Genomic DNA, 24,389 nt, shown 5'->3' with positions numbered 1-24,389 from the left:
ACTGCATATGTAAGCCTGCTTGAGCTGACACGTAAGTGACAATGTTCCAGGGCACAAGAGAGCTACCTACTGGTTTCTAGTAATGTGGAAAGAGCCTACGAGAAAGAAGAAAATATGGTCAGTTCGGTAGGGAAAGATTAAACCACCTGTGTAATGAAACATGAAAAGGCAGACAGGATCCTTTACAGATTTTTGTTGTCATTAATAATACCATCTTTTAGACAAACAGTCTTAATTGATCTTCACAAATTTCAAAATTGTTTCATGTGACTAAAAACCTGTTTGCATACAACTGTGCCTACACACAGGGAAATAAATAGACAGAAAGTCATCCTTGTTTTGCTCCTTTGCAGAATCCATTCAGTTTCTGGGAGCAGATCCCTGAAGGGCAGGAGCACTGCTTCGTCAAGGCTATGGCCCATAACTAAACAAAGTCTTCTTAGTGTCCCAGCTCCCCCACTGGCTAGCAGAGCTTTGTATAACAAGCCTACAATTGAAATCTAGTGTCTGCCAAAGTCCATTCAGTCTTATAGTGGGATGAGGCCTGCAATGGGTCGGTGGTCCTGAAAGAAATCCATAGGCCTGAGGGCAGCAAGAAACAACTCGTGGCCTCCTGAACATCTCTTAGATTGTTTTACCCCTCCTAAGGCAGGAATATTGTCATTTCCTTTTCCTCATTCATTCCAAAGCTGCAGTCCAGTCCTCCAGCAGAGCCGCTAGAGTACCTCAGTAGAGATTTGCCATATTCCAGAAATTGTTGCCAAATATAGTAAAGTTCATGTAAAACTAGGCACATTCAGCTACCTTATTCTGTTAATCGAATTGCTTAGAGCAACGCGACTTCAGTAAATAAATAATTATTTGGGGCAAGGTTTTGCACACTTACTGTAAAGAGAGTAACTCTCTTTACAAGAGGCCACCTCACATCAGTGAAATTACTAAAGTTCTATGAGAAAGGAATCAGAATGGGGCTTTAATAACTTTAGTGTTCCGTGTTCCTTGTTTTTATTCCTTTTACTTTTCATTGTAGTCATATTTTCTTTATGATTTTACATTTTTTCTTTAAAAAGTTTCCTAGTTTTAAAAAAGGGGCATTTTCTTCTTTTTTTTTTTAATTTCTCTTTATTTTTTTATTTCCTGTCCTGTTTTTTTCTCTCTGGATTGTTGTGTTCTTTATAGCTTCTCCCTTTTATCTCATCCTCACCCCTTCATCCCTCACCATCAACAAGTGCTAGTTCTTCTAAAGACAGAAAATTATGGTTGTTTCCAAAGAAAGGACATTTAAAAATAAGCTTTGCCTGAGCAAGGACTGCCAGATTCATCTCTACTCTTCCTGTCCCCTCTATATGATTTCTTCATATTGTCTCATCCTCTCTCTGTTCTCTTTTCTCTTCTTTGTTTTCTCTTCATTCACTTCTACATCATTATTCCTCGTTTTTTCCATTTAACTTTCCTCTTTTCAGATGCATGCCTCTACTCATTTCTTTAACTTTTCCACCATATGTTCTCTTTGTGGAAATCACTGGTTTCCCTCGTGCTCTGAGACTTGTATCTTCATGAAGTTCCTTTCTTCCTTTCAAAATCATTTTACTGTCATCTGTTACTATCAAATTAAAATGCCTCCCACAAACAAATCATTATTCTTTCTTTCCCCTGAGCTCCAGCCCATTTTCCATTAGCAATGTTTTGTCCTACCTCTCCTATCCAATTTACTTTCCATTGGACTTCCTCTGCCAGCTATTTCTCCTCCTGTCTGACTGGGGAAATCATCCCCTGTAATCTCTCCCATGGTAGAACTATGCACAACAGAAATTTGCTTTCTCCTTGAGGGTGCACTGATTTCTCTGTAGCAGCTCTTTCCCCTAACTATTAAAATCACAGCAAATTTGCACTCACCAACAAACCCATGCGGGATTTTCAGAAGAATTCAAAAGTGGGAGTAGTATTCCCTTCAGTAGGAAAAAAAGGGTTTCAATGCAGAAGGAGAGCCTGTGGATTTTATTTCTTCTGCTCTGCTTGCCCACCTTCACTGTCCACCAGGACATCTGGGGAATTTTAGATGGATTCCTTTTTGTTAGGGGATATGTGTACATATCCCCTAAAATGGTCCCAGACAACTCTCTCACCTTTCTCTGGCACCCAGTAGTTTCACAGACACCACAGCCATTGTTTTATCAAGCCATAATGTACACTGGGAGTCTTTAAATGCAGTTACTGTAGATCCCAACCACTCAATGAGATTGGTATTCTTTATTTCCATGTTGGCACTGTGCTGTCTTCTCTAGGATATCCACTTAATTTAAAAAGCACCAGTTTATTTACAGTCCTCAATAAGCTACTCTTCCCAAAATGTGAAGTGCACTGAACACTTAACTCTTCCGAGAGCTCAAAACCTATTAAAACAAAGTCCATTTTCTATTTGTATATGTTTCTGTATGTGTATGTATTAGTCCATGGAGTCCAAGATTATGCATTGATGGCATTTTAATGGCAATAAGAGTAAACCAGACCAGTGCTGTTACATGATGATGTCAATAGAGTGGTCTTCATAGTACTATTGGAGTTTTATGGAGCTGACAGAAATCAGGGGATGACTACTATGGATTTCAAAGGGCTTTGAATCACACCTGAAGTAGAAGCGGTTCTGATTTGATACAAACGCTATTTTCGCTAGAGTTCAGGGATAAAAAGCTTCAGTGTTTCGGTCCACCCCTGTTAGTACTTTCCTCCTCCCAAAGATGCTATGGAAGAATGAAGCTTCTTTCTCAACAGATACTCTGCCATGTATTACAATCTACTCCCATATTCCTGAAGTGCATCACAGGGGTTTTTTCTCATCTCAAGCAGATCTCAGCCTAATTGTTCCCTTGTCCAAGCCCCCCAAGCAGGAAAGGACTTTCCATGTTATTCACTGTTGCAACAGTAACGTACCAGAAGGATCCAGCAGAACTTGGCAGAGTTTCTCTATAATCATGTGCAAGCAAATAACCCCTTAGCTTTCTTACCTCCTTTTTTATTCCTAACAGAAGTTGGGGAGGTTTACAGGTGCCAGCTGCCATAGCGTTTGCTACCTTGAAAGTTCTCTGGGAACACCTGAATTGTCCTTTGTCACATCCCTAATAGCTTTAGTCAGAGGCCTTAAAGCGAAGGAAGGAAAGAGGTGAAGAAGGTCACCATCTTAGTGCACTTTAGCCAAGGGAATCTTTGAGGCCATTATCATTGATGATATTTTGTACATTTATCAGTTACTCTTCAGAGACCCAAAGGGCAGATAAGCATCCAGCTCCATTTTGTGCCTCTGAAAATCAGAACTGGTATGCTAGATAGACTGTGTATGGGGTAAGAAGGAAAATGTCACACCTCTAAAGGCAATTTCTTTCCAAACCTGAGTGGCCCCTGTTATAGCTTAAAACCAAATAATACATATCCTAGCTTTATACTGAAAGAGGGCGTGCATGTGTGCGCAGGTAAGCTAAAGCACAGCACTGACAACAGGAGGGGAAGTTCTGAGTGGAGCATTGTCAAAACTAGGTTCAGCCTATATGTGTGTTTACCTGTATGCAGAGTTCATGCGGTCCCTGGTTGCATCTACAAGTATTTTTAAAATAGTATTGCTATGTGTGCTTCTTACACTCAAGCTATGAATTGGTATAGGCTAAATTTATATAGCAGAAAAACCTCTTCCCCCTGTCTGTTATTGGACTAAAAGAACTTTTTATAGGACATTTCCATCATAAGGGAATTTTACATCAGGTTTATAAAACCCTGAAAATAAAAGCTTTGTTACTGTAATGCTGACAAGCCTTTAGCTATAGCAGTACTAGCAGGAGCCACTCTCATATAGGTTCAGGATAATAATGTAGTCTAGCATGGTCCTTGGACAACTGCTTGCATTTACAGAAATTGATGGGTTATTGTGCTGCAAACTTTTCACCTAAGAAGTCTGAGGAATGAGGTGAAGAACAATAGAGATGTCTCACCAGGAGAATGGCTTCACTACACGCAGGATTGCACAACACTTTGAAATCTTCTGCTATCCCAGTCCCATGCTGTCTCCGACTTGGCAAACGCTTTCATTTAGCCAGGGATCAGTAGCTTGGGGGGAAAAAAAAGTTCCATTCTCCAGCTGTTGTGTCATTTCCCTTGATAAGTCCTAAATTGACCGAGTTATCCAGCACCAAAGGAGCTTTTCTGTGGTAGACATGCTTTATTATGTGCCCTTTCAGGGACAAAGGCTTCTGTGTCAGTAAACTGCTATGAAGAGGAAGGACAGATTTATTCTCACAGCATCATAAGCATTATCTTCCGAGGGGCTAATGTAGAAGTAAAAAATTGTGCAGCATTACCATCTGAAACCTAATGGCTGATGTTGCTGCTCCTTGATTATCAACCTGATGGGAGGCAGAATGAAAAGCTTGAAAGGCTGCTTCTCAGAGGGCATATTTTAAAAGATTATTTTTAAAGTAAGCAGGTTTTAAAGGCAGAATTTTGTTTGGGCTTGTTCATTTGCTGGGTTATTTTGGACATTTGGTTGGTGGTTTGGGTTGGGTATCGTGCAAAAGGGAAGGAAGGTTTGTGAGTCTCCTTATTTGGCATTAATTTTAGATAAAGCAGAAAGTCTTGATTTCAAATTAAAAGCCCAAGCAGTTTGTGCGTATATTTAGCCCTCCCCATGGACTGCAAATGAATGTATTAACACCAGCCTTCTTTCTGTATGTGATAATAAGCGGAAGCGGGAACATGACTTGTCAACCTGGGGGACATTTTGCAAGGCAGAAATGGCAGTGAGGAGCCCAGGCACCGCCTCGCTCGGAGGCGAGATGGCCATTTTCAGGAGTTCAGCAACAAAGTATGTCTTTGAAAATCTTTCACCAGCACCTGGAAATACTGCAGCCTAGTTAGCATTTTAGCAATCTGAACTGCTTTGTAACACACCTGACAAAGCAAGCCTGTTTCTGTTTGGGTAAGAAGAGAAAGATTTTTTTTAAAAAAAAATGAACATCTTGACAATGAAAGCTGGTGTGAGCCTAGCCCACTCACATGTGATGCGAAGAACTGACATGATTAAAAAAAATATTTCAACAGATCCTCAGACAGCCACTGGAGAGGTGGATGGGGTGAATCTGGAAGAAATCCGAGAATTTGCCAAAGCTTTTAAAATCCGGCGCCTGTCCCTTGGCCTGACACAGACTCAAGTTGGCCAAGCCCTAAGCGCCACCGAAGGCCCAGCCTATAGCCAGTCTGCCATCTGCAGGTAACAAGTTACATCATAAACTCTCCTCTCCTCTCTTCTTCATAATTATTCAGCTTATTGCGAGGAGCATGCTTGTGTTTGAATCTCATGTCTTTAGAATGTATTATTTAATCTGGGACTTAAATTAACCAATAATGTTGGTATCTGGCAGCTAAAATGTTCTAATTGTGTACCCCTAAAGTAACTTTAGTCATTGTTTTTCCTCTTCTTTTTTTAAACAACTGAGAAACAACATTCCTGGCATTGAGACTTAATTCAGTAGACGAGCTGGAGACCCTGCTGATGCTGGATAAGCACCAGCTGACCCTCTTCATACTGTGCCATTTTCTACAGATAGGGTTACTGAGCAAATATTTCATGGCTGCATCCCTGCTAAGTTAAAACCTGTATTACTGTGGTTAGCACTTCACATATAGGATGTTAATAACGATTTACCTAGGCAACACGGAAGGGAAAAAATTATCCTTCCTGCTATCTTGCAAACCAGCAGCTATTAATCTTTTATCACCCAAATGTTTACTAAAAAACCAAACAGACAACCCATGTATGCAAAGCAGAAGTAGAAATCTGCCGTAATCATAAGAAATTATAATACAGTCTTGACAGAGTTAAAGTAGTTAGAAGCAAACATCATATATGCATGTATGTGTGTTACAGTAATCCCATGTTTATGCATGAGGTAACGAACACTTAGGTAACAGCTTTTTCCTCTTGGGCAATGCCTTATAGTCCTTCTCCACCAGCGAAAGCCAAGAAACCAACTCTAAGCTCATTTAAGTGGATTTTGTTCTTGGTGATCCATGAAATGCTCTGTCTTTTTATCTGCTCTTTATACTTTTAATGTATTCCCCGTAGAACAGGAGTGTACTTTTCCTGCAGTTTAAGACTAAGGTTATAAATAACATCAGTATGGGGTAGTGAGCTTGCAGCTCACATTTTGCTCAATGATTTTCCATAAAACCCATTGATTGTTGTTAAATACAAAAAGCTCCATAGGATCCTCTCACTTCTATGGTATCCCCTACTGTTTTTTCTTATAAGATACCTCCCTGTAGAAAATAACCTTTATTCAGTCTATACAAGGATACTGCTGCTGGGAAATTTGTTTCAAGACTTGTATATCGTTACACCAAACAACATGTACTGCAGTATCAACACTAACAAGCCATGCCAATGATATGAATGCTATTGCTCCCTGTTGCTAAGGATTAATTTTTTTTTTACGCCTGTGGTCAATTGGCAACAAATGCCTAAAACTGGTGGAGTTTTTAGCAATTGCCAATTTATTGTAGCCTTAAGTTGTTGTTTAATATATTATACTTTAAAGTGATAAATTTTAGTTTTCTTTTGTCTAGTTTGCTGTCTTCTCATTTCCTCCATGTACCTCACACCTGAGAAAACTGCTGGGGGAGCTTTGAATTTTACTGAGAGGAAGGGTTCCCACTAACCGATTATCATGAAAACTCCAATAAAGATTAAGTTGGAGCACAGACATGGCTAACAAAAGCCCAGAATGAGAAGATCTTTTACAGAGAAGCAAATTGCTCAGAACATGAGGACTGGGTGCAGAAGCTGGTCCCAAATACTTGCATGGTTATAGATTTTTTTACTTCCTTTGATCCCTCCAGACGGATATAATTTTGGGGTGTAAACACCTGCTATGACTGTGCATTTCTCGTTAAGCACCAAGACAAGCTGCTTCAGTGGCAGTATGCTATTCCTCAGAAATAGCAGGTTTAACTTTTCTTTTAATGGTAACAAAGGAATTTCAGTATGAACTCCATGGTAATGGAAAGGGCAGTAAGGTAAGCCAGTTGAATGACCAACTCGGAGACAGAAGTAGAGTCTCCCAGTGCCCTTGTGCAGATCATGTCAGCAATATACCTCCTTGCTGATATGCTCTACGTGCAAATAATGGCATTTTCTTAACTTGAGACAATGAGTTCTAAACATACATTTCAGCCTGAAATATCACTGAACACCAAGGAAGGACACCTTGCAGTTAATACCACACTAGGATCCCATGCACCAGTTACAAATTCTTTGGAGTGTTATTATCTGAAATTATTCCTTGGTTTATTCTCTGTTTGTGAGAAATGCTTTGTTTCTTGCTGGAATATTTTCTGCAGCCGCCGCATGCTGAATAGAGACACTAAAAATTGCTAACTCCAGTCACTGAGTTGCGTTGCACAAAGGCATTGATTCGGTTGGTCTCATCTCCAGAGAACGTCGTGATTAGCAGCAGCAGTGCTTCAGCACCGGGTGGGCTGGAGAGTGCAGCAGCACCACGCAATAATTGTTGCCTTTCTACAACATTAAATACCGCAACGTGCAGGGTGGACATAGGTGAAGTGGGGAAATACAAATGGGTGGCATCAGAGGAGTTGGGTTAAGACTTTTTAAATGCGTAGCAAGAGAGGATGAACTCGGTGAATGAAAGGAACAAGTACTTTATAATATAAGACTTGAAATGTGAACTCAGCTCTTCTGCTTGTTTTTGAAAGGATTACAGCTTTGTGTGGCTGCTTCTCCAGATGTTTTATAATACTTGTAAAATCTGGTTTGGCAAAAGACTTTTGATGGCAAAATGATATATAGAAGACCTCATTTACAGGAAATGATATCATTCTGGTATAGTTTGCAGAAATCCCACAATAAACCCAGCTTGGTGCCACAGCATATTAGTAGACTATTATGCTGGGTTTCATCTGGAAAACATGAGTTTGCCTTTGCACATTGTGGGGGCAGTCAAGATAATTGCAAAGTGTCCAGCTGTTTCAGCTGAACACCACCGTAGCTATGGGAATCTTTTTCCGACCCAGAAAAGAGATATAGCATTAACTTGCAAGCAGTGAAAATTGCTGAAAAATGAAAGGAAAGGAAACGTGGTATTCAGAGGCCGGTAACTGCCATTGGTTTGTATGTAAACACACTGCCTGTGGTGTTTGGACAACATGGGATGGGAGGGGAAACAAAAGGATTAATCACAAAGATGAGATGATAAAGAGCAATTACCTTTGATGTCATTTCCTGTAATTAGACTCAGCCTTAAGGGTTCTGAAGTTCATCAGCAATATGAAAACGTGACTCATAACCTGTATTATTTAGTGTACCTTCAATTTTGTTGTAGTGCTCGTTTTGTGTTAGCTTAAATATCTAGCTATATATATTTATAGATATACCTATCTGATAGTTTTCGTAATCCATTGTAAATTACCTCTGCCAGTCAATTAGTCAGGCAGGCAGGAAGTCCCACCCTGGCAGAGCATCAGTGTAAGACTCTTCTTTCTCAATTTTCCCTCAGACACACCATCCTGAGAAGCCACTTTTTCCTACCACAGGAAGCCCAAGAGAACACTATAGCTAGCAGTCTGACAGCCAAACTGAACCCTGGCCTTTTGTATCCTGCCAGGTTTGAAAAGCTGGACATCACCCCTAAAAGTGCCCAGAAGATAAAGCCGGTGCTTGAGCGGTGGATGGCTGAGGCTGAGGCCCGCCATCGAGCAGGTATGCAGAACCTTACCGAGTTTATCGGAAGCGAACCATCCAAAAAGCGCAAGAGGCGTACCTCATTCACGCCACAAGCCCTTGAGATCTTGAATGCCCACTTTGAGAAGAACACGCACCCCTCTGGGCAAGAAATGACAGAGATTGCAGAGAAACTGAACTATGACCGGGAAGTAGTTAGAGTTTGGTTCTGCAATAAGAGGCAAGCACTGAAGAACACAATTAAACGTTTGAAACAACATGAGCCTGCGACGGCAGTTCCTATGGAGCCTTTAACAGACTCTCTGGAAGAAAACTCCTAAAAACAAAATCAAACCAAACCACACACAAAAAAACTCGCACCAACAGAAACGTTTGAACTCTGAAAATACCTATTCATCACCCTTGTAAGTAAAAGACTGAGAAAACTACAAGAAGGACAGAACAGTTTATAAGTGTCCGTGGGTTTTCCTATTTAAAAAACAAAACAAAAAAAATACACAACACTTAGTGTGTGTGTGTGTGTCGTAGAATTAGTTCCCAAAAAAAAGCCAGTTTTTTTAAACGGACTTAAAGTAAACCAAATAACTGCTTACTTTTTTTCTGTATATTATGAAAATGTGAACACATTTTAAGGAAAAACAAAACAAACAAACAAACAAAAAAAACACAAAAAAAAAGAAAAAAAAAACTTTTATGTTTAAAAGCGAATACAAGCCTGCCACCTGGAGGAGTGATTGTAGCCTTTCAGGTACCAAGTGCTGATTCACTATGGAAACTATTAACCAAAGTCAGAAACATGGCATTGCAAACTAGATTGTTAGTCTGCTCTTTTATGAGTGTAAAATTGTGTTACGAATTTTTACATTTGTATTTTGCAAAGAGGAATCCAACAGCATTAATTTCTCTCATCCTTGTTCGCACTGCCTGCAGGTGTGTACAAACAGATGTTAAAGCCATTCCATAGTGGTCATCTCCTTTTCTTTCCTTTTCTTTTAGCCAACAGTTTTGCAATCTCCAAGTGTTTGGGTGCCAAAAATAATTTCTTTTTATTGTGATTTGCGGGGTTTGGTATTTCTCTTCTAAGGGTGTCTGTCTTCGTTTGCATTTCTATTTTTCATTTTTTTCTGATTCTTTTTGCTGCTTCCCCTCTTCCAGCTCATTCTCCACCCCTTCCCCAAACCCACATAACCCAGTACTGTTTGAAGATTTTTAAAAAGAAAAGTGAAAGCTGAACACTTTTATATTGATATGCTGAAATGCAATAGAGGACAAAGAAGGATTAGGATTATGTATGTCCCATGCCCACGCTGAACATCGTGCTTATTGTCGACTGTGTAGCTTGGGATTTCTCTGTCCTTTGGCCATGAACCTGGAGAGGTTACCAAAACTCATTTTGTAGTATAAATATAAACTGCACACTTGGTTCAGTACTGCATCTCTATTATGGTTCTGCTTGAAGTAATTTCTCTTCAAAAAGAGAAAGTTCTCTCAAAAAGAGAGTTCTTTCTCTCCAAAGTCTGCTAGCCAAAGAAATTTCTTGAGATTCTGATGAAAACAAACAAACAGGCCGAGAAGTGATGAGGGTGTTTTGATCGTTACGTCACTATGGACTGTTTCAGTGGTAGTGCTTTGTTCCTTCTGCCTTTTTTTTACGTCATCATGATATTGATGCTTGCCCTGTTGACCTCTTCAGTAGGAGGATGTGTTTCTGCAGGTGTTTGGCATGACCGCTGGCTAGATTAAGCAATCAGGATATAGGGAAACCCATTGAATATCCTTTGGGAATAGTAAGGTGGGTCACCTGCAATACGTTTCAGGTTAATTTATTCTCCTTTAAAGACAACTTATCTCTGTGGCTTCCTTTTTGATTGGACGAGCATCTTCTAAAATACTGTAGTCATTGGACCTACGAGTATACCAAGGCTCAGAGGGAGAGAAAGGTGTTGCAGGTTCTCAGTGGAGTATGGGCTGACCTCTGAAGGTCACCTGTGATTTTCATCTCCTGCTGAGTTCTACTCCAGCCTTTGGGATTCATCCCACTATTAGGGTAGAAGCTGCATCTTGATCAGGACCTTCCAAAAGATAATGTTGGGGATTTGGTTCAGCTCACTGTACAGGTGGTAGAGTAAAATTCTGCTGGTGTATCTCCTGATTGCATTCACTGACCTCAGGATGGTTGTACTGGATTTTTGCTGGTCTACCCAGGACGTTGAAGGAGGTTCCTGAAGTGCTGGAGTCTTCAAATAACACCTCTCTTACAGAGTTTTCAAGAACTCAGGGCTATATCCAAAACTTGGTGAAAGAAAGAGACTGCCACTGATTTCACTAGGCTTTGAATCTGGCCCTTGCTATTTTATTAATGGGATTTGCCTTGTAGAACAGGGTATTTGCTGCATGGTTGGTGGAGTTTTAAGGCTTCAGAGACCATCATCTGTGCCAGAAACTGCCTCTAAATGTGAGCACTCTCAAAGGTCAGGGTTGGAGAGCACTGAGGATCCAGTACTCCGGCTGGGCTCACATCCAGCAAATGCATTTTAGGCTTTAAGCTTCAGCAGGGTATGTTTAAGGATATTTTCAGCATTGCTTTTATGAGTAGGAGAGTGTGTTATTGACTCTTTTCTGACTGTTGATATATAAATATCTGCTGGGGCAAAAACCACCTCAGTAACTACTTGTGAGGGACAATTTATGCTTTACCCAAGCTGGGCATGTGAAGTAAAGAGAGTCTCACTGCAACATCTGCCCCTCTGGGTTTTCTTTTTCCCTCTCTACCCATAGATACCTATATCCAAGATATATCTATGTTATCTATACTAAACAACCCTAAACTTTTGGCCACAATTCAATTTACATAACTATCAGGAGACCACCCAGAAGCCGACAGCGAAGCAGGGAAGAACAGATCATATTCAGAAGCGGACACTCCTGAAGTCCTACCTGTGTCTCCAGTACGCTGCTATTGTCCAGTCATTAATGCCACATACACAATTACCTGTTCAGACACCCTTGAGACGGTACACCACCACCTCCCCCTGATCATCAACAGCCTGGGAACAAAACCATCAACCATTCTTTGCCTAAAAACTAAATTTCCAGTTCTCCCAGGGAATGCTCTAAATTTTGTGAAGACAAATCCCCCAAGAAGAAGTTAACTAAACAGTGTATGAAAGATACTAAATGTTTAAAAATATGCTGGCAGCAGTTATATAAGCTCTTTTCTGTTCCAAAGTACATGTCGGAAGGATATAACTAGGACAGTGAAAATGTGAAATAAATATAAATCGCCAGCTTGGAAGAAAAAATGATGTTCATCCCACAGTCTTAAAACCATTCATGTGCAGTGATTTTTTTTACAGTTTTCTAATTTTGTATTATGTTTTATAAATTATTTATAAAGTGTTGTTAATGCTTCTTATATTAATTTTTTTATAAACAAATTTTTGCTATGAGGCATAAATGGTGCCTGAACAGATTCTTAGGAAGATAAATTACATGTGAGTCGTACATCTTTGGGGGGCCATAAATATTTTGTTTTATTTTGTTACTGGCAACATTTCTGGTTTCCATTTGTAAACAATTTTCATGTATTGATTACATTTGAATACCTTTTAATTTTGCATGTGACTAAAAGATAGATTGCTACCAGCAAATGAAACAACAGTCTCTTCAGTCATATGTGAAGGTTTAATGGTTTTCCAATTTATTGATCATTGAATTTTTTTAAAAATATATATATATATAAAAAATTATTATTTGAATAATGAACCAAGGGTTCACTTACTGTTCTGATTTTGTCTTTTTATGTTTTTCACTAAAAGCTATTTTGGACAGTTGAAGAAATCAAATGCATTCAAATGGTTCCAGTTTCTTTACGTTATTACTGAAAAAAAAAAAAAGAAAAAAAGAAAAAAGAGAGAACAAGAAAGCAAAAAGGAGCTAGGAAGGAACAAGTAGAGGCGTATCAAAGAACTCAAGCTATAACCAAAAAGAAATATGTAAAATGCCTTTGCTCGTCTTCTCAATGCTGGACCAAAGCTCAATGTATGTAGGTATATGCACATTGTATAGATATGGCTAAATGTTGCTGACAATCTCGCAATACTAAACTGTTACTATTTAATAAAAAAAAAGAAATACAAAAATAAAACTGTTCATCAGTGTTTTACCTCAGCACTCTACTTGTACCCAGTTATTGACTAACATTCAAATAAGAAGATAAGAGAGGAAATTGATTTCAATGTCAATGTTTGACTGTAAAATCTGTTTGGAAAACATTTTGTAATGAGCTTTTTGTCATGTGGTTTGCTTGTTTCCAACTTGAGATTATGTGGGGCACATTTGTTTATTTATTGTTAAAAAGTGATATTATTATTATTAATTATTATTATTACTATTATTATTATTTTTTTTGTCCTATGTGCTATAATCTACAGAATGGTCACCAGGGTCACTTATGAAGCACTGCAAAGAGATCTGTTTTTCCATGCATGGAGCATGCAGCGGGAAAGATGGCAGTACAAAATGGACTGTATTGTGGTGTTAAAAAAATACAAATTACAAAAGGAGTTGATGTGGTGGACTTGTGACCAAGAAACCAAACTGGATATTTAAAAGCTCCTTACTACTCTGACTTTGAAACCAAAGCTGATTTATCTGCACAGGTTGCTTAACATGAAAAAAAAAATTTAAAAACTGACAAAAACTGTACTTAATCTAGAGCAATATCTGTATGGTCAGTAAAGCTGCACTTTGTGTATTTCTTAACAGCTTCAAATCTGTCACTTTTAATTTGTACCATAAAAAAATAAAGAATTGTTTGACATGAAAAATAAGCTCCTTTCATGTGTTTGTCTTAAATCTCATGCATTATTCACATGATCAGAGCTCATGTAATTTCACATCAGTTCAATACAAAAATAGTTAAATGCTTGAAAGAAAGGAAGAAAGAAAATCCATTTGCACTGTGGAGCATCACTTTACCTGCTAAACACTGTTTCTGTACCCAGAGTGGGCATGTACATTGGTGTTGTCTTATTTTCTCTACAGATATGCAGAGTAGAGGATCTGCCTCAGGAATACCGTGGAACCATGCAGGTGAGTGTGTATTATCCCCCAGGCCAAGTGGAGCAAAGCACAGATGGACATGAAGGCCAGAAACGGTGAATCTCCCAGTGCTTCCACAGCTCCCATAACAAAGCCCCGGTAAGCGATGGAAGGGGAGTGTGGTAGCGAGCTTGGGTCAGCCTTTCAAATGATTTCTCTTGCATTTTTGCAGAGCTCATGAGGGTCATTCCTCACTTCTTTCTGTGATAATGATATTAGGAAGCAGAAATACCTGTTTTTCAGGCCATTTTCATTGAGTCGTATTGAGTTCTGTCTAAATACATGATTCTGAAAAATCAACACGTTTTGAGAAGTGAATTAGTTGTATGATAAAGTTGTTTTGGAAAAAACAGCCAGGAAAAGAGCTCTGACAATATTAGAACATTGTGTTTGAGACTTGGGAACAAAACTTTTGCAAAGCCTTTTTCCTTTGATTTTGTTAAATATTGTTTTACATCTCCAATATCACATGTTAAATAATAAAAAAATGAAAACAAAATATATATTTGCATAGAAAATACAGGGAGTACCTGGGATATTTATTTATCCTGAATTTTTCCAGATTGTAATTTCCCTTTTCCATGTGTTTTTTACTGCTTTTTATGGGATACATAAGAAAGATAAAGGAAAAAGTTAACTTCCTTGTAGACATGGTGATCCAGGCACCATAAGCAGGGCAAAGATGATAGAGGTATAGCCTTTTGTTAGACAGCTCCTATATGCAGAAAAAGTAGATAAGCTTTTAAGTGCCCAAATCCTCCTTTGGTCTGAAACAAAAGCAGCTGAATCCAAAGGTAAACAGAAGCTGAAAACAAAGAGAAAGAAAACACTGGGGTGCCACGATGATTTGAAATCATATCTTAGTTCTACCCACACTGCCATTTCTTTGTATCATGGGCTAAACCGTCACATGCCTGCTTCATTTCAAAAGTAGTGACTACAGGTTTCCACCCACCCCCTACACACAGGGAGTGCCAACACCATTAATCCCCGAGAGGGATGCCTTGGCACTGAGCAGTCTTCACCCGCTGATAAATACCTGCTCCACTGCATACCCCTTATGGTATGGACAAGAATAGCCTAGCGTACTACAGCCCTATGGGGGTATCAAAATTACAACAGCTCCTCTAGGCATCATGTCTCCACACATGGTCCAACAGCCATACTTCAAACCCACATCATTCATCTACTTATATGATACAAGGATGTGGAGAATGACCCTTTGTTCTTTCATATCGGCTACTAAAATCTGAACACGTATCTTTTCATTCAACAGTGATAAAGCAACAAGCAAACGTTGGTTAGAGGCTGTTTCCTCCTACCCTACCTAAAAATGCAAAATTTTCTCTTTTGATCCTACTATAGGTATTTTAGATGCCTCATAGGCACATGACCCTGCCTAGCCATTACTTAAATCTGGATCTATTTTGTTGCAAGAAACGGTGACTTCGCAAATTGAATCAACTATGTTCCCATTGATCACTGAAAGCTGAAAATAGATCCTCCCTTCCAGCCACTGAAAGCTGACTGCAAGACTTTGCACCCCTTACTGACTGCTTAAAAATTAAATTTCTAGAGCTTGGCTATGACAATACTTCAAAGCTCCCCAGTGCAACATTAAGGGCAAAGAGCTTTAGAAGCACAATTCTTTCCATGGCCTCGCTTTTGCACGTCTTGCAAAATACAACATATTTGCAATAGTCTTGACAAACAATAAACTCTGTGCCCTGCCCTTCCCTTCAGACAGGTGTGATGGAAGGCAAGCTGGCACTAAGCTCAGAGAACTACACAGAGAAGACATAGTTCTATAGGGCCTATTCCCTGGGCAGCTGCTTCATGACTGGTCACAGTCTAAATCTATATCTGGGAGAAAAACTTGGAGTATTAGCAGGGCTTTGGTAAGCAAAGATTCTCTTCTACTGGCTTAAACTTCAATTAAATGAGCACTCAGGAAGCAAAACAGACTTATCAAGGGGGAAGGTTCTCTTGGGGTTTGTTTTTTAATCTGAGAATTCAGATTTAATATGAATCACTCCTATATGAGATCGCAATGTTCTTGAAAATAATTGAGAATTAAAGAGTTGAAAGGTTTTTTTCCTTCTCTCCCTCTGCTCTACAGACCTGGAGGTTTGTTTTCTTCCTCATTCACAGTCCATTACTGTTGCATTTCGCCACATTACAGACAACAGTGGTCAGGACTGAGCAGAGGGTCACCAGGTAGCTCACCAGCGATGACCATATTTTTGAATCCAGACACCAATTGCTCTGATTTCTCCTGAAATGCCAGCAGCAGCCTTGTCTAATCCACCAAAGCAGCTGCAGGGAGGACATGTAGCAGCTCATGTAATTAATAATGAGTCTTTCATTTTATTGTGTTCATAAAGACACTGAACTTCTTGTATCATTGCATGATCACTGGCCTCATGTCAAAACACCAGTTGACTTCTCAGCCAAAGAGCTGTATGGGTGATCACATACACAGTCAGTGTGGGTAGGTCTTGGTTCAGGTCACAAACACACACACAAGCTCAAGGGGCAGCAAAAATGGCTTTCGCAGTACTAAAACTGTGCTAGGGACTACATGAGTGGGTCAGTCATAAAAGAACACAAGAGATTCTGTTTTTGTGGAGCAGCAGCTTGAAATTGTGGCATGGCCTCCACCAGCACAGCATCAACAATCTTGTCACATCTGGACTTGCTTCCTTCTTTTTGGGCACCACATACTGCTGGTGTTCAGCTAATGAGCTCCTGGCTTTCAATTAACAAAAATCCATGCCCCATCCAGTCTACCCTTCAATACCATCAACGGGAAGATCTCCCACCTTGTATGTTCTCTCTCAGTGATGGTCCCAGGATGCTGAAGGTCTTAGAGGACATCTGAATTGTTTGACAATTTGCAATTGATCCCAGGTGAGCCAGGATTGCCCCAGGAGCCATGGAACTACCTGCCTGCAGCAGGTAACCTCTGCACACCTACCCCTTTTTTTAAATTTGTTGAAGAACTTGCACTGACATTCAGTCATTCTTGCTAGGTTTTAATGCTATTAATTTCAAACATCTCACATTCTCATGAACTTTTCTCTAAAGCATACAAACTCGTCTTTTAACAATCAACTGAAATGAAAAGAAGCCAAAGCTATGAAGATCCCTTAATTTCTTTTTGCAAAGAAGACACTCTGGTGTTTTTTTACAATGTTGCCTCTGTCCTTTTGACATTTTCCATTCAATTATGTGTTGTTAAACAGAGAAGCATAAAACTGTCCCTAAAATTACCCCTCAATTCATCCAGGTTAAGCTACCTGAAGAGAAGCTGTTATTTCTTGAACAGCAACAGCTATTTTCAGTTACTAGTTGTGGAAACTAAAGGGACTGATCTTGCAAGTGCATAATGTAGATAACTTTATTTGCCCAAATAGTGTTATTGATGTTTTGATGCTACCTTCATAGATACATTTAGTGACATGTATAAGTCTTCATAGGATTGGACCTACCCTAGGCATTTGTGAATCGATACTCGTATTTATCACTTTTTCTAGCTCATCCACCAGTAAATCTTGATTTGTCCTTTATTGTTTTTGAAACACAAACAACTCAGAGGGGACTGTATCTCAACAAGAAAGGTATGTGCATATTCCTTCTAATGTCAATACAGCTACTGTTTCTGTCTCAGCAGATGGCTGCCAGAAACACTTGCTGCTGAAGATAATCTAGGCAGGGGAACATGGAGGAAACAGGATAAATGCAAGATCATGAGCCATTAAATATTTTTAAAATACTCTCTATTGTTCCACTGCATTTAAGATCCTTCCTTCTGAAGGTGCCCTAACAGATTCACATACTAACCACTAATAAGGAGAACTTAAAGCAGCACCATTTTACTTTGTGCCTGCAGTATACCTAGTCCCAAGCATGTGCATCAGCAACCTGACTCTAAGATTCATCAGCTGGTCTGGGGATCAAAACTCACCAGCTGGCCTATACAGCCAGAGGGAGGAACACTAAGAGCAGGGATCAAAAATCCACACTGGCATATGCACTTTACAGGTCATGATATCTTCAAAGAAATTACTCAACAGGTAATACATAATAAAGACCATATCTGAGAAAAGACAAGACAAAACTCAGTCATTTGTTAAAAAAAGAAAAAAGGCACAGCTGACAGAATATGTTTCTTCCTAAGTTGTGTTGGAACAGCCATACATGGTAATAAAAGCCTACCAATTGCTTGGTATGAGCTGAGCATACACTCACTGTACATCAAGCTTGTGAGGAGTCTGTGCTATTTATAATGTACTTTCTTCTGTTGTGGTTAAAGGTGTGACATCAAAAGCAGGTCCTGTGGCCCCAGACGTCAAATGAAGATAAGAATATGACAAGTTACATTTATGTCTGGAAATGGCTTGAATTTCACACTAAAATTGAAACCTGACCATTCTAAACAAGTTAACTTTTTTTTAAAAGATAAGTGTTGAGCCTAAGACTATTTTACTGGAGTAATAGAAATAATTTTCCTAAAACCAATTTAAATCCTCTTTGATATGTAATCATTTGTGGTTTTTAGAGGGCAGGAAGGTAATGCCCATTTTCCAAAAATCACGTGGCACAGTTATTTATTTTTTTGATTTTGCACAGCTTGATTTTTTCTACTTTAGTTATAACATCACACTGTAATTCTGTAATATTTAAAAGTGTATGTGCCTATATACAAAGCCAGCATCTCCAGCCTAGTCCAATCATGTCTCAGGTAATCAATTGGTTCTGCGTGTATTTAAAAGTTTATTCAGCCATGTTAGCTTGGTATCATAAAGAAACAATCCATTGCATGCTTTCTTTATTTACTTAGATTTCATACAATTTTAACCTCCGTGCTTTAAAACATTGGCCAGTTTCAAACTAACCTGACAGAAGGGAAGAAACCTCACAGATAACTACAGGTTTAATGAAAATAGCCTAGAGAAGAAAGAGGCAGATTAGAGTCCCAGGTGAGGAAAAGGCTGCAGTAAGCTGAACCCTTACTCAACACCAGAGAATCAATGTCGGACAAGGAGAAAGAAAGTCCTTCTAAAATCCCCAAGCTGTAGGAAAAAATATCACACTGAGCTCACAAGCCACCAGGAGATGTGCCAGATTTCACTGCTCCTGGTGCTCACAGTTCTTTGTATTTTTTGTGGCATTTACAAGCCCAGCCACCAATGCCTCAGAACAGTGATACCAGCAAGGACCAGTGGGCTGACTGGTCTCACACACTTCCTCTCACAAAGCCCACTGCTAACTTCTTCAGGAACTAAATCTTGCAGGGGTGCATTTAAATTACAATAAACAGGCACAACTCTTTTCCCAGCACAACAGGTAGGCCTTGGCTTCCTTTAAAACTGTTCCTTACTATGGAGAGGTACCGTCTTTAATAGAAAGCAGTCTGTCACTTCCATTTCCAATACAGCAGTTATATTGTAATTTAGGATGAAAAAATCTCTAGCTGAAAAAAACATTCCATTCCAATTTCACTGAGAAGGTGATTAAAAGAAGGGGGGAGAGAAAAATAACCTCCCAGTAGAAACTGTTTACAAGGTATTGTATTAGAAAGTCTATTTTTCTGGCTCAGGATTTAAATCAGAAAAATAGGTTACTTGTGAACACAGGAGAGAAATAAACACAACTTTTCATTCATTAATTTAACAAAATCTGCAGCAGGTTTGAGGCCATTTTTGTTCGCTACTGTCAGCAAGATTTTGCACACTGGAAGCAGCCTATTCAAACTGGAGGGAGATGTTCAAGTGTACAAGATTAGAGGTTTACCTTAAGTAGCTTTGTTGCTTAGCTGCTTGAATGTTGGTTGCAGAACTGGGTATTTCTTTTCAATGCTTTCCTCTCCTTCTAATGCTCATCTGCTTTCAAAGAAGCTCTAAAGCTCACTGCCTTCAGAACCTGTGCAGTAAAATGGGTTAGAGGAGGCCAGCAAAGTCTATATTCGGTTTGGTTTATCAGAATAAAGGTTGATCATACTTGTCAGCGAGGCTCATTGCTCTCTCCCAAACCCACCCATCCATCCAAAGAGGAGAACACATGTCCTACCACAGAGCACTGTACAAGCCAAACATACTGCAAGGCTAAATGAAGCCCACACCAACCTTACAGGCAGCTCTCTGCACTGGGAGTGCATCTTCACAAGCTGCCTGGTAATCAACCCTGTGGCTGGAATAGGAACCCCTGAAATGCAGGCACCCGAGGCACACAGTGCCTTGCTCTTGAAGAGTAAGGATACTTCAATATGCCAGGATGGGAGGTATGAATAAGGAAGCAGTGTTTCAGCTACTGCTTTCTTTGCCTTTGATGTTTACAGCACAACCTGAACACAGTTAAGGACTATGATATAGCTGGCAGATACAGTCTACAGTCTTCCCCGATATCCCAATCAACTAGGCAACAAGTTTCAGAAGATAAAGATCCATAAGTTTCTCTTGGTGCAGGCAAATGTGCTCTGCAAACATCTGCAACATCAGAACTGGCTGCTATGCCCTTTTCTCATCCCTATCCCCAACTGCCAAAGATAACTGACTGTCTCTGTTTAGCCTGCACCCAGGGCTAAACAATAACCAGTTGTTCTATCACCCAGTCTCCTCTCCTCAACAGAGGAAGGGAATTAGGAAAATGAAGGAGACTTGTGGGTTGAAATTTAAACAGATTTAATAAAATAAGAAAATCAATATCAATACTAATACAAAAGACACAAAATTATACTTAGCCCATAGAGGTGTGGCAAGTCCCTCCATAGACCAAAACCACCAAGAAGAGAAAAGAAGGAGAAAGCTGAAGAGGAGAGTAAATAGCCCAAACCTCCCCCTGTCAAGCTTTCCCTTTTATAGTGAACCTGATGTTAATGTTACAGAATACACCTGTGGGCCAGCCTGGGTCATCTGCCCTGGATTTAACTGCTAATGGCCTTGATCACCACGGCTAGCCACAAACTGAAACCAAATGTAACAGAAAAGTGATTCTATAATTTTATCCCCACGAAACCAGGACACTGACTCTTCAGGTCTTCCAGCAGGTACTCTCTTCTTCTCATTCACTAACACATTTTAGTTGGGACAACCTGAACAAACACTAAGTATTCCAATTTTTTAAGCTAACTTGTTTCTCTATGACTGAAACAGGTTGAAGAGCAATCACACAAGACACTACAATGGTAAAGGTGCAAAAAGAAAGGAATGAGGAAAAGGCTGAGCACAGAAATGTCATCCGTGAGCACAGCTGGATCCAAAACCTCACCCCAACCAAACCCCCAAAAAGCAGGTAACTATTTACTGCCTCAGAGTTTCAGCATGTCCTTTTGGGAGGTTCACACCACCTACAATTGTGCTTTGAATTTTCTGCTCTCTTACATCTTCTCAGTAATATTTAATTTTATTTTTTTTTCCTTTGGCAACATGAAGAATATGCCATATCTGTTCTGAAGAAGGAGAATTATTTGTTTGAGGACTGACTTGCCAGAAATACTTGTATTTTTGTTAATGAACCTCAGAGACTGTTTCCTTTAAACAAGGAATTCTGTGAGAAAAAAATAACATATGTGCTCTTGTTTTTCATATCAATATTGAAGCAGTTTACCCTTTTTCTTTGTTAATTTTTTACCATTATGACATGACTAAATCCCTTCTTTGCCTTTCAATCTCAGAAATTCTAATTTAAGCTGCCATTCTGGTGAAGAAGAAAAATTAAAATTCATTATTTTTATTTCATAAGGTAAGGTGGCCCTAGACATGAGCATGTCAGAGTAGAAAGCCAGTTGCTGACCACGTAGTACACTCCCTGCTACCATGCTGGGAGGAGGTTTATGGCATATGTGAAGTATCAGACTAGTAGAAAAAATCAATACCTGTCTTTCTCATTGATGCCCTATAGCACATAAAGCAAGAGAGAAAAAAAAATAATCAAGCTCTATATGCCTACATACACCTTGTCCTTCCACTTGAGACTCCTGACACAGTGCAAGCTACTGCCAACGTTACAACAGTTTTCCTGTTACAGATACTGCTCTGCTTTGAGCCTGATTTGTCATCAACAATTCACCTCACATAGGACACCAAATGGTGCCCCTCATGTGAAAACAACTTGTAAACGAATAAATAAGAGGAAGAGATATTTAATAATTGATAATGAAATGGAGTAAAACCGGTGACCTTGGCAGAAAACATTCTGCATCTTATTAGCAATTGCCAGAGCCAGTCATCCAGCCTCCTTAAAGCCATTTCCTGAATGTGTTGCATCTGTTGAATTTATACTGCTCTAGCATCAAACCATGAACATCACATTTCTGGTGTTCACTGTCTTGCAGTCTAAATGCAGCAGACTTTGCTCCTCCTACCAGCAACAACCTCTTTGTCTATTTTTCCTACATACAGGTATAGATGCTTCTCTAAATTTTCCACGTAAGTCTAGCTGCAGAAATATTTGTGGGTTCGATAATTTTATTGTTCTTGGTAGCCTCAGGTTGCATAGTGCCTGAGCACAACTGGAGTTTATGGACTACTGGCATAAGGTATATATTTTAGAGTTCTCCTTAGAAGCTACAGGAAAAAATAGGGCCCTATTATTCCTTCTACAGGTTTTATGGTGGAAAAAAGTGCATTGTAGACAATGATCACTCAGTACGTTGTGCAAAAATCATTGCCAGGGACCAAAAAATCACCTCCTATACAGTGTTGTTGGCAGTACAACAAACGTTCTACACCAGGATTTTTATAAGTAATATTAATCTTTCCTACTGGAGCTGGCCACTGTTAATGCACTGTCATGGTAAGACTGTATGTTTAAGCCATTCAGAAGTCCTCCTATTTTAAGCAATTTTTCAAGTATCTTTCAACCATACCAATTGCATCTACTTTTCCTTTCTGCATCTTCTAGATACTTAACGGGAGCGTTCAGCCTTTTGGAAGGGATACAAAATTAATCACATTTACTGTGTATGTACATGTGAATATATATTCACACAAATGCAAATGAGCATATACATGTTTATGTGAATATATGTATTTGTGTGTTTTTATTTTTATATATACACACACAAACATGCCATACATGCAGATGTAGATACGTAAAACTTTTCAGTTGTGGTCGTTGTAGCCACATTTGAATCCATTCCTGAAGGAATGGGTGACCCACTTAAGCTTTTTCTAGAGAAATGCCTTACGATGTTATTTTTGTCTTCAGTTGCATTTTAAAGCACTCACTCCTAAATTAGACTGAGGAGGTTCCAGGCTTCAGAAAAAGTCTAGCATTCACTAGTTTCCAGAACAAGAGCAGCCTGTTCCCTGAAATAAACCTTCCTAACCATTTTTCTTAATGTGTTTGTGTATTTTAAGGGCTCAGCAGCAGCAGCAGGGAAATAGGTCAAGTATTTTTGATTATTTCATTCCTTACTCCACACAGCTAATTATTTTGGAGGGTTTTTTTTTCTTTTCATCTTTCCATTCCGCACAAATATGGATTGATTTTTTTTTCTTCTGCCATTGCCTGCAGCAAAGTGAAATGCACACATAAAATAACCACATAAAAGTCTAACAACTTTTTTCAAGTGTTTTCTTACACATCCTCCTGGAAGAAAATTCACAGAGGTTTTTTTGTTGGGGGTGTGAGAGATGTTGCAAGAGGAGCAGGGACAAGATATTTATACACCTGCCTAGATTCGGAACAGTTTTAAAATAATAAAACTTCTTATGAGCAGCTGCAAGGAATGGAATGAGCAGGAGAGAATTTGGATTCCGTGAGATTAGACAATAAGTGGTGTCAATGGTAGTAAACAATAAATGAGACTTGAATGAAAACTGGAAAAAAAAACATTTCTCTGCATGCATGTTGAAACTCATTAGTGAATTTTGATTAGTGACCCTTCTGCATTTGCTTTCTGAAGACATTTGGGCGTTTGAGCTGCAGTGCCATCTTTATCGTCCAAACCTAAAAATCGAATAACCACTTACACTAAGTTTCAAGTGGCATGTGCACTATCTTCACTAGCCACTTTAAGGGATGTTACATAAAGCACAAATAAGATAATTAGCAGAAGCATCTCTCTGGGGTGTAAAAGAAACCAGCTGCATACTCAGCCTTCAAATTGAGGAGGGGTTTGGTTTCCTCTCAGATGTGGTGGAAGAGTCCAGTTCAGTGATGAACAGCAAGTTGTGTTGTGAAAGGGATGAAATTCAAACATAAATTATCCTGTCAAGACAGCCTGCCACTGCTGGAAATTACTCGCAGCAATCTCCACTGGTGTTGAATGATACAGGCTCTTGGTTATTTTCCACTACCCAATACAATCTAAAGTAATAGAGCTATTTACATAAAAGTACATAAATTACTTTATTTAGCTCTGGGTTAAATAAATTATTTATTTAACACTGGCATTTTCGATCTGAACAACCACTTAGGAGGTTGTACAGATGTGTCCACAGCCTCCAAAGCCTTAAAACTCTGTGTTTGCACTTCGGCAGGGCATCCCTGGAGAAGAATCCTATGGACTGCGCTCCCCCTTTGCTTCCCAGAAGGG

At 39.3% G+C, this 24,389-nt stretch overlaps 1 protein-coding gene across 1 annotated transcript in view; it reads left to right on the top strand.

Moving 5' to 3' along the window:
• Positions 1 to 9,063, top strand: part of POU6F2 (POU class 6 homeobox 2) — a 320,392-nt gene extending 311,329 nt beyond the window's left edge. The window contains exons 9-10 of the mRNA XM_068405256.1: positions 5,086 to 5,254; positions 8,559 to 9,063. Coding sequence (XP_068261357.1) covers positions 5,086 to 5,254; positions 8,559 to 9,063 — 674 coding nt within the window. The remainder of the gene's footprint in view (positions 1 to 5,085; positions 5,255 to 8,558) is intronic.
• The last annotated feature ends 15,326 nt before the right edge of the window (positions 9,064 to 24,389 follow it).

The sequence above is a fragment of the Nyctibius grandis genome, chromosome 7, assembly GCF_013368605.1.
Source record: "Nyctibius grandis isolate bNycGra1 chromosome 7, bNycGra1.pri, whole genome shotgun sequence".
In the NCBI taxonomy this organism is placed as follows: Eukaryota; Metazoa; Chordata; class Aves; order Nyctibiiformes; family Nyctibiidae; genus Nyctibius; species Nyctibius grandis.
This window is presented reverse-complemented; position numbering and strand designations above follow the sequence as displayed.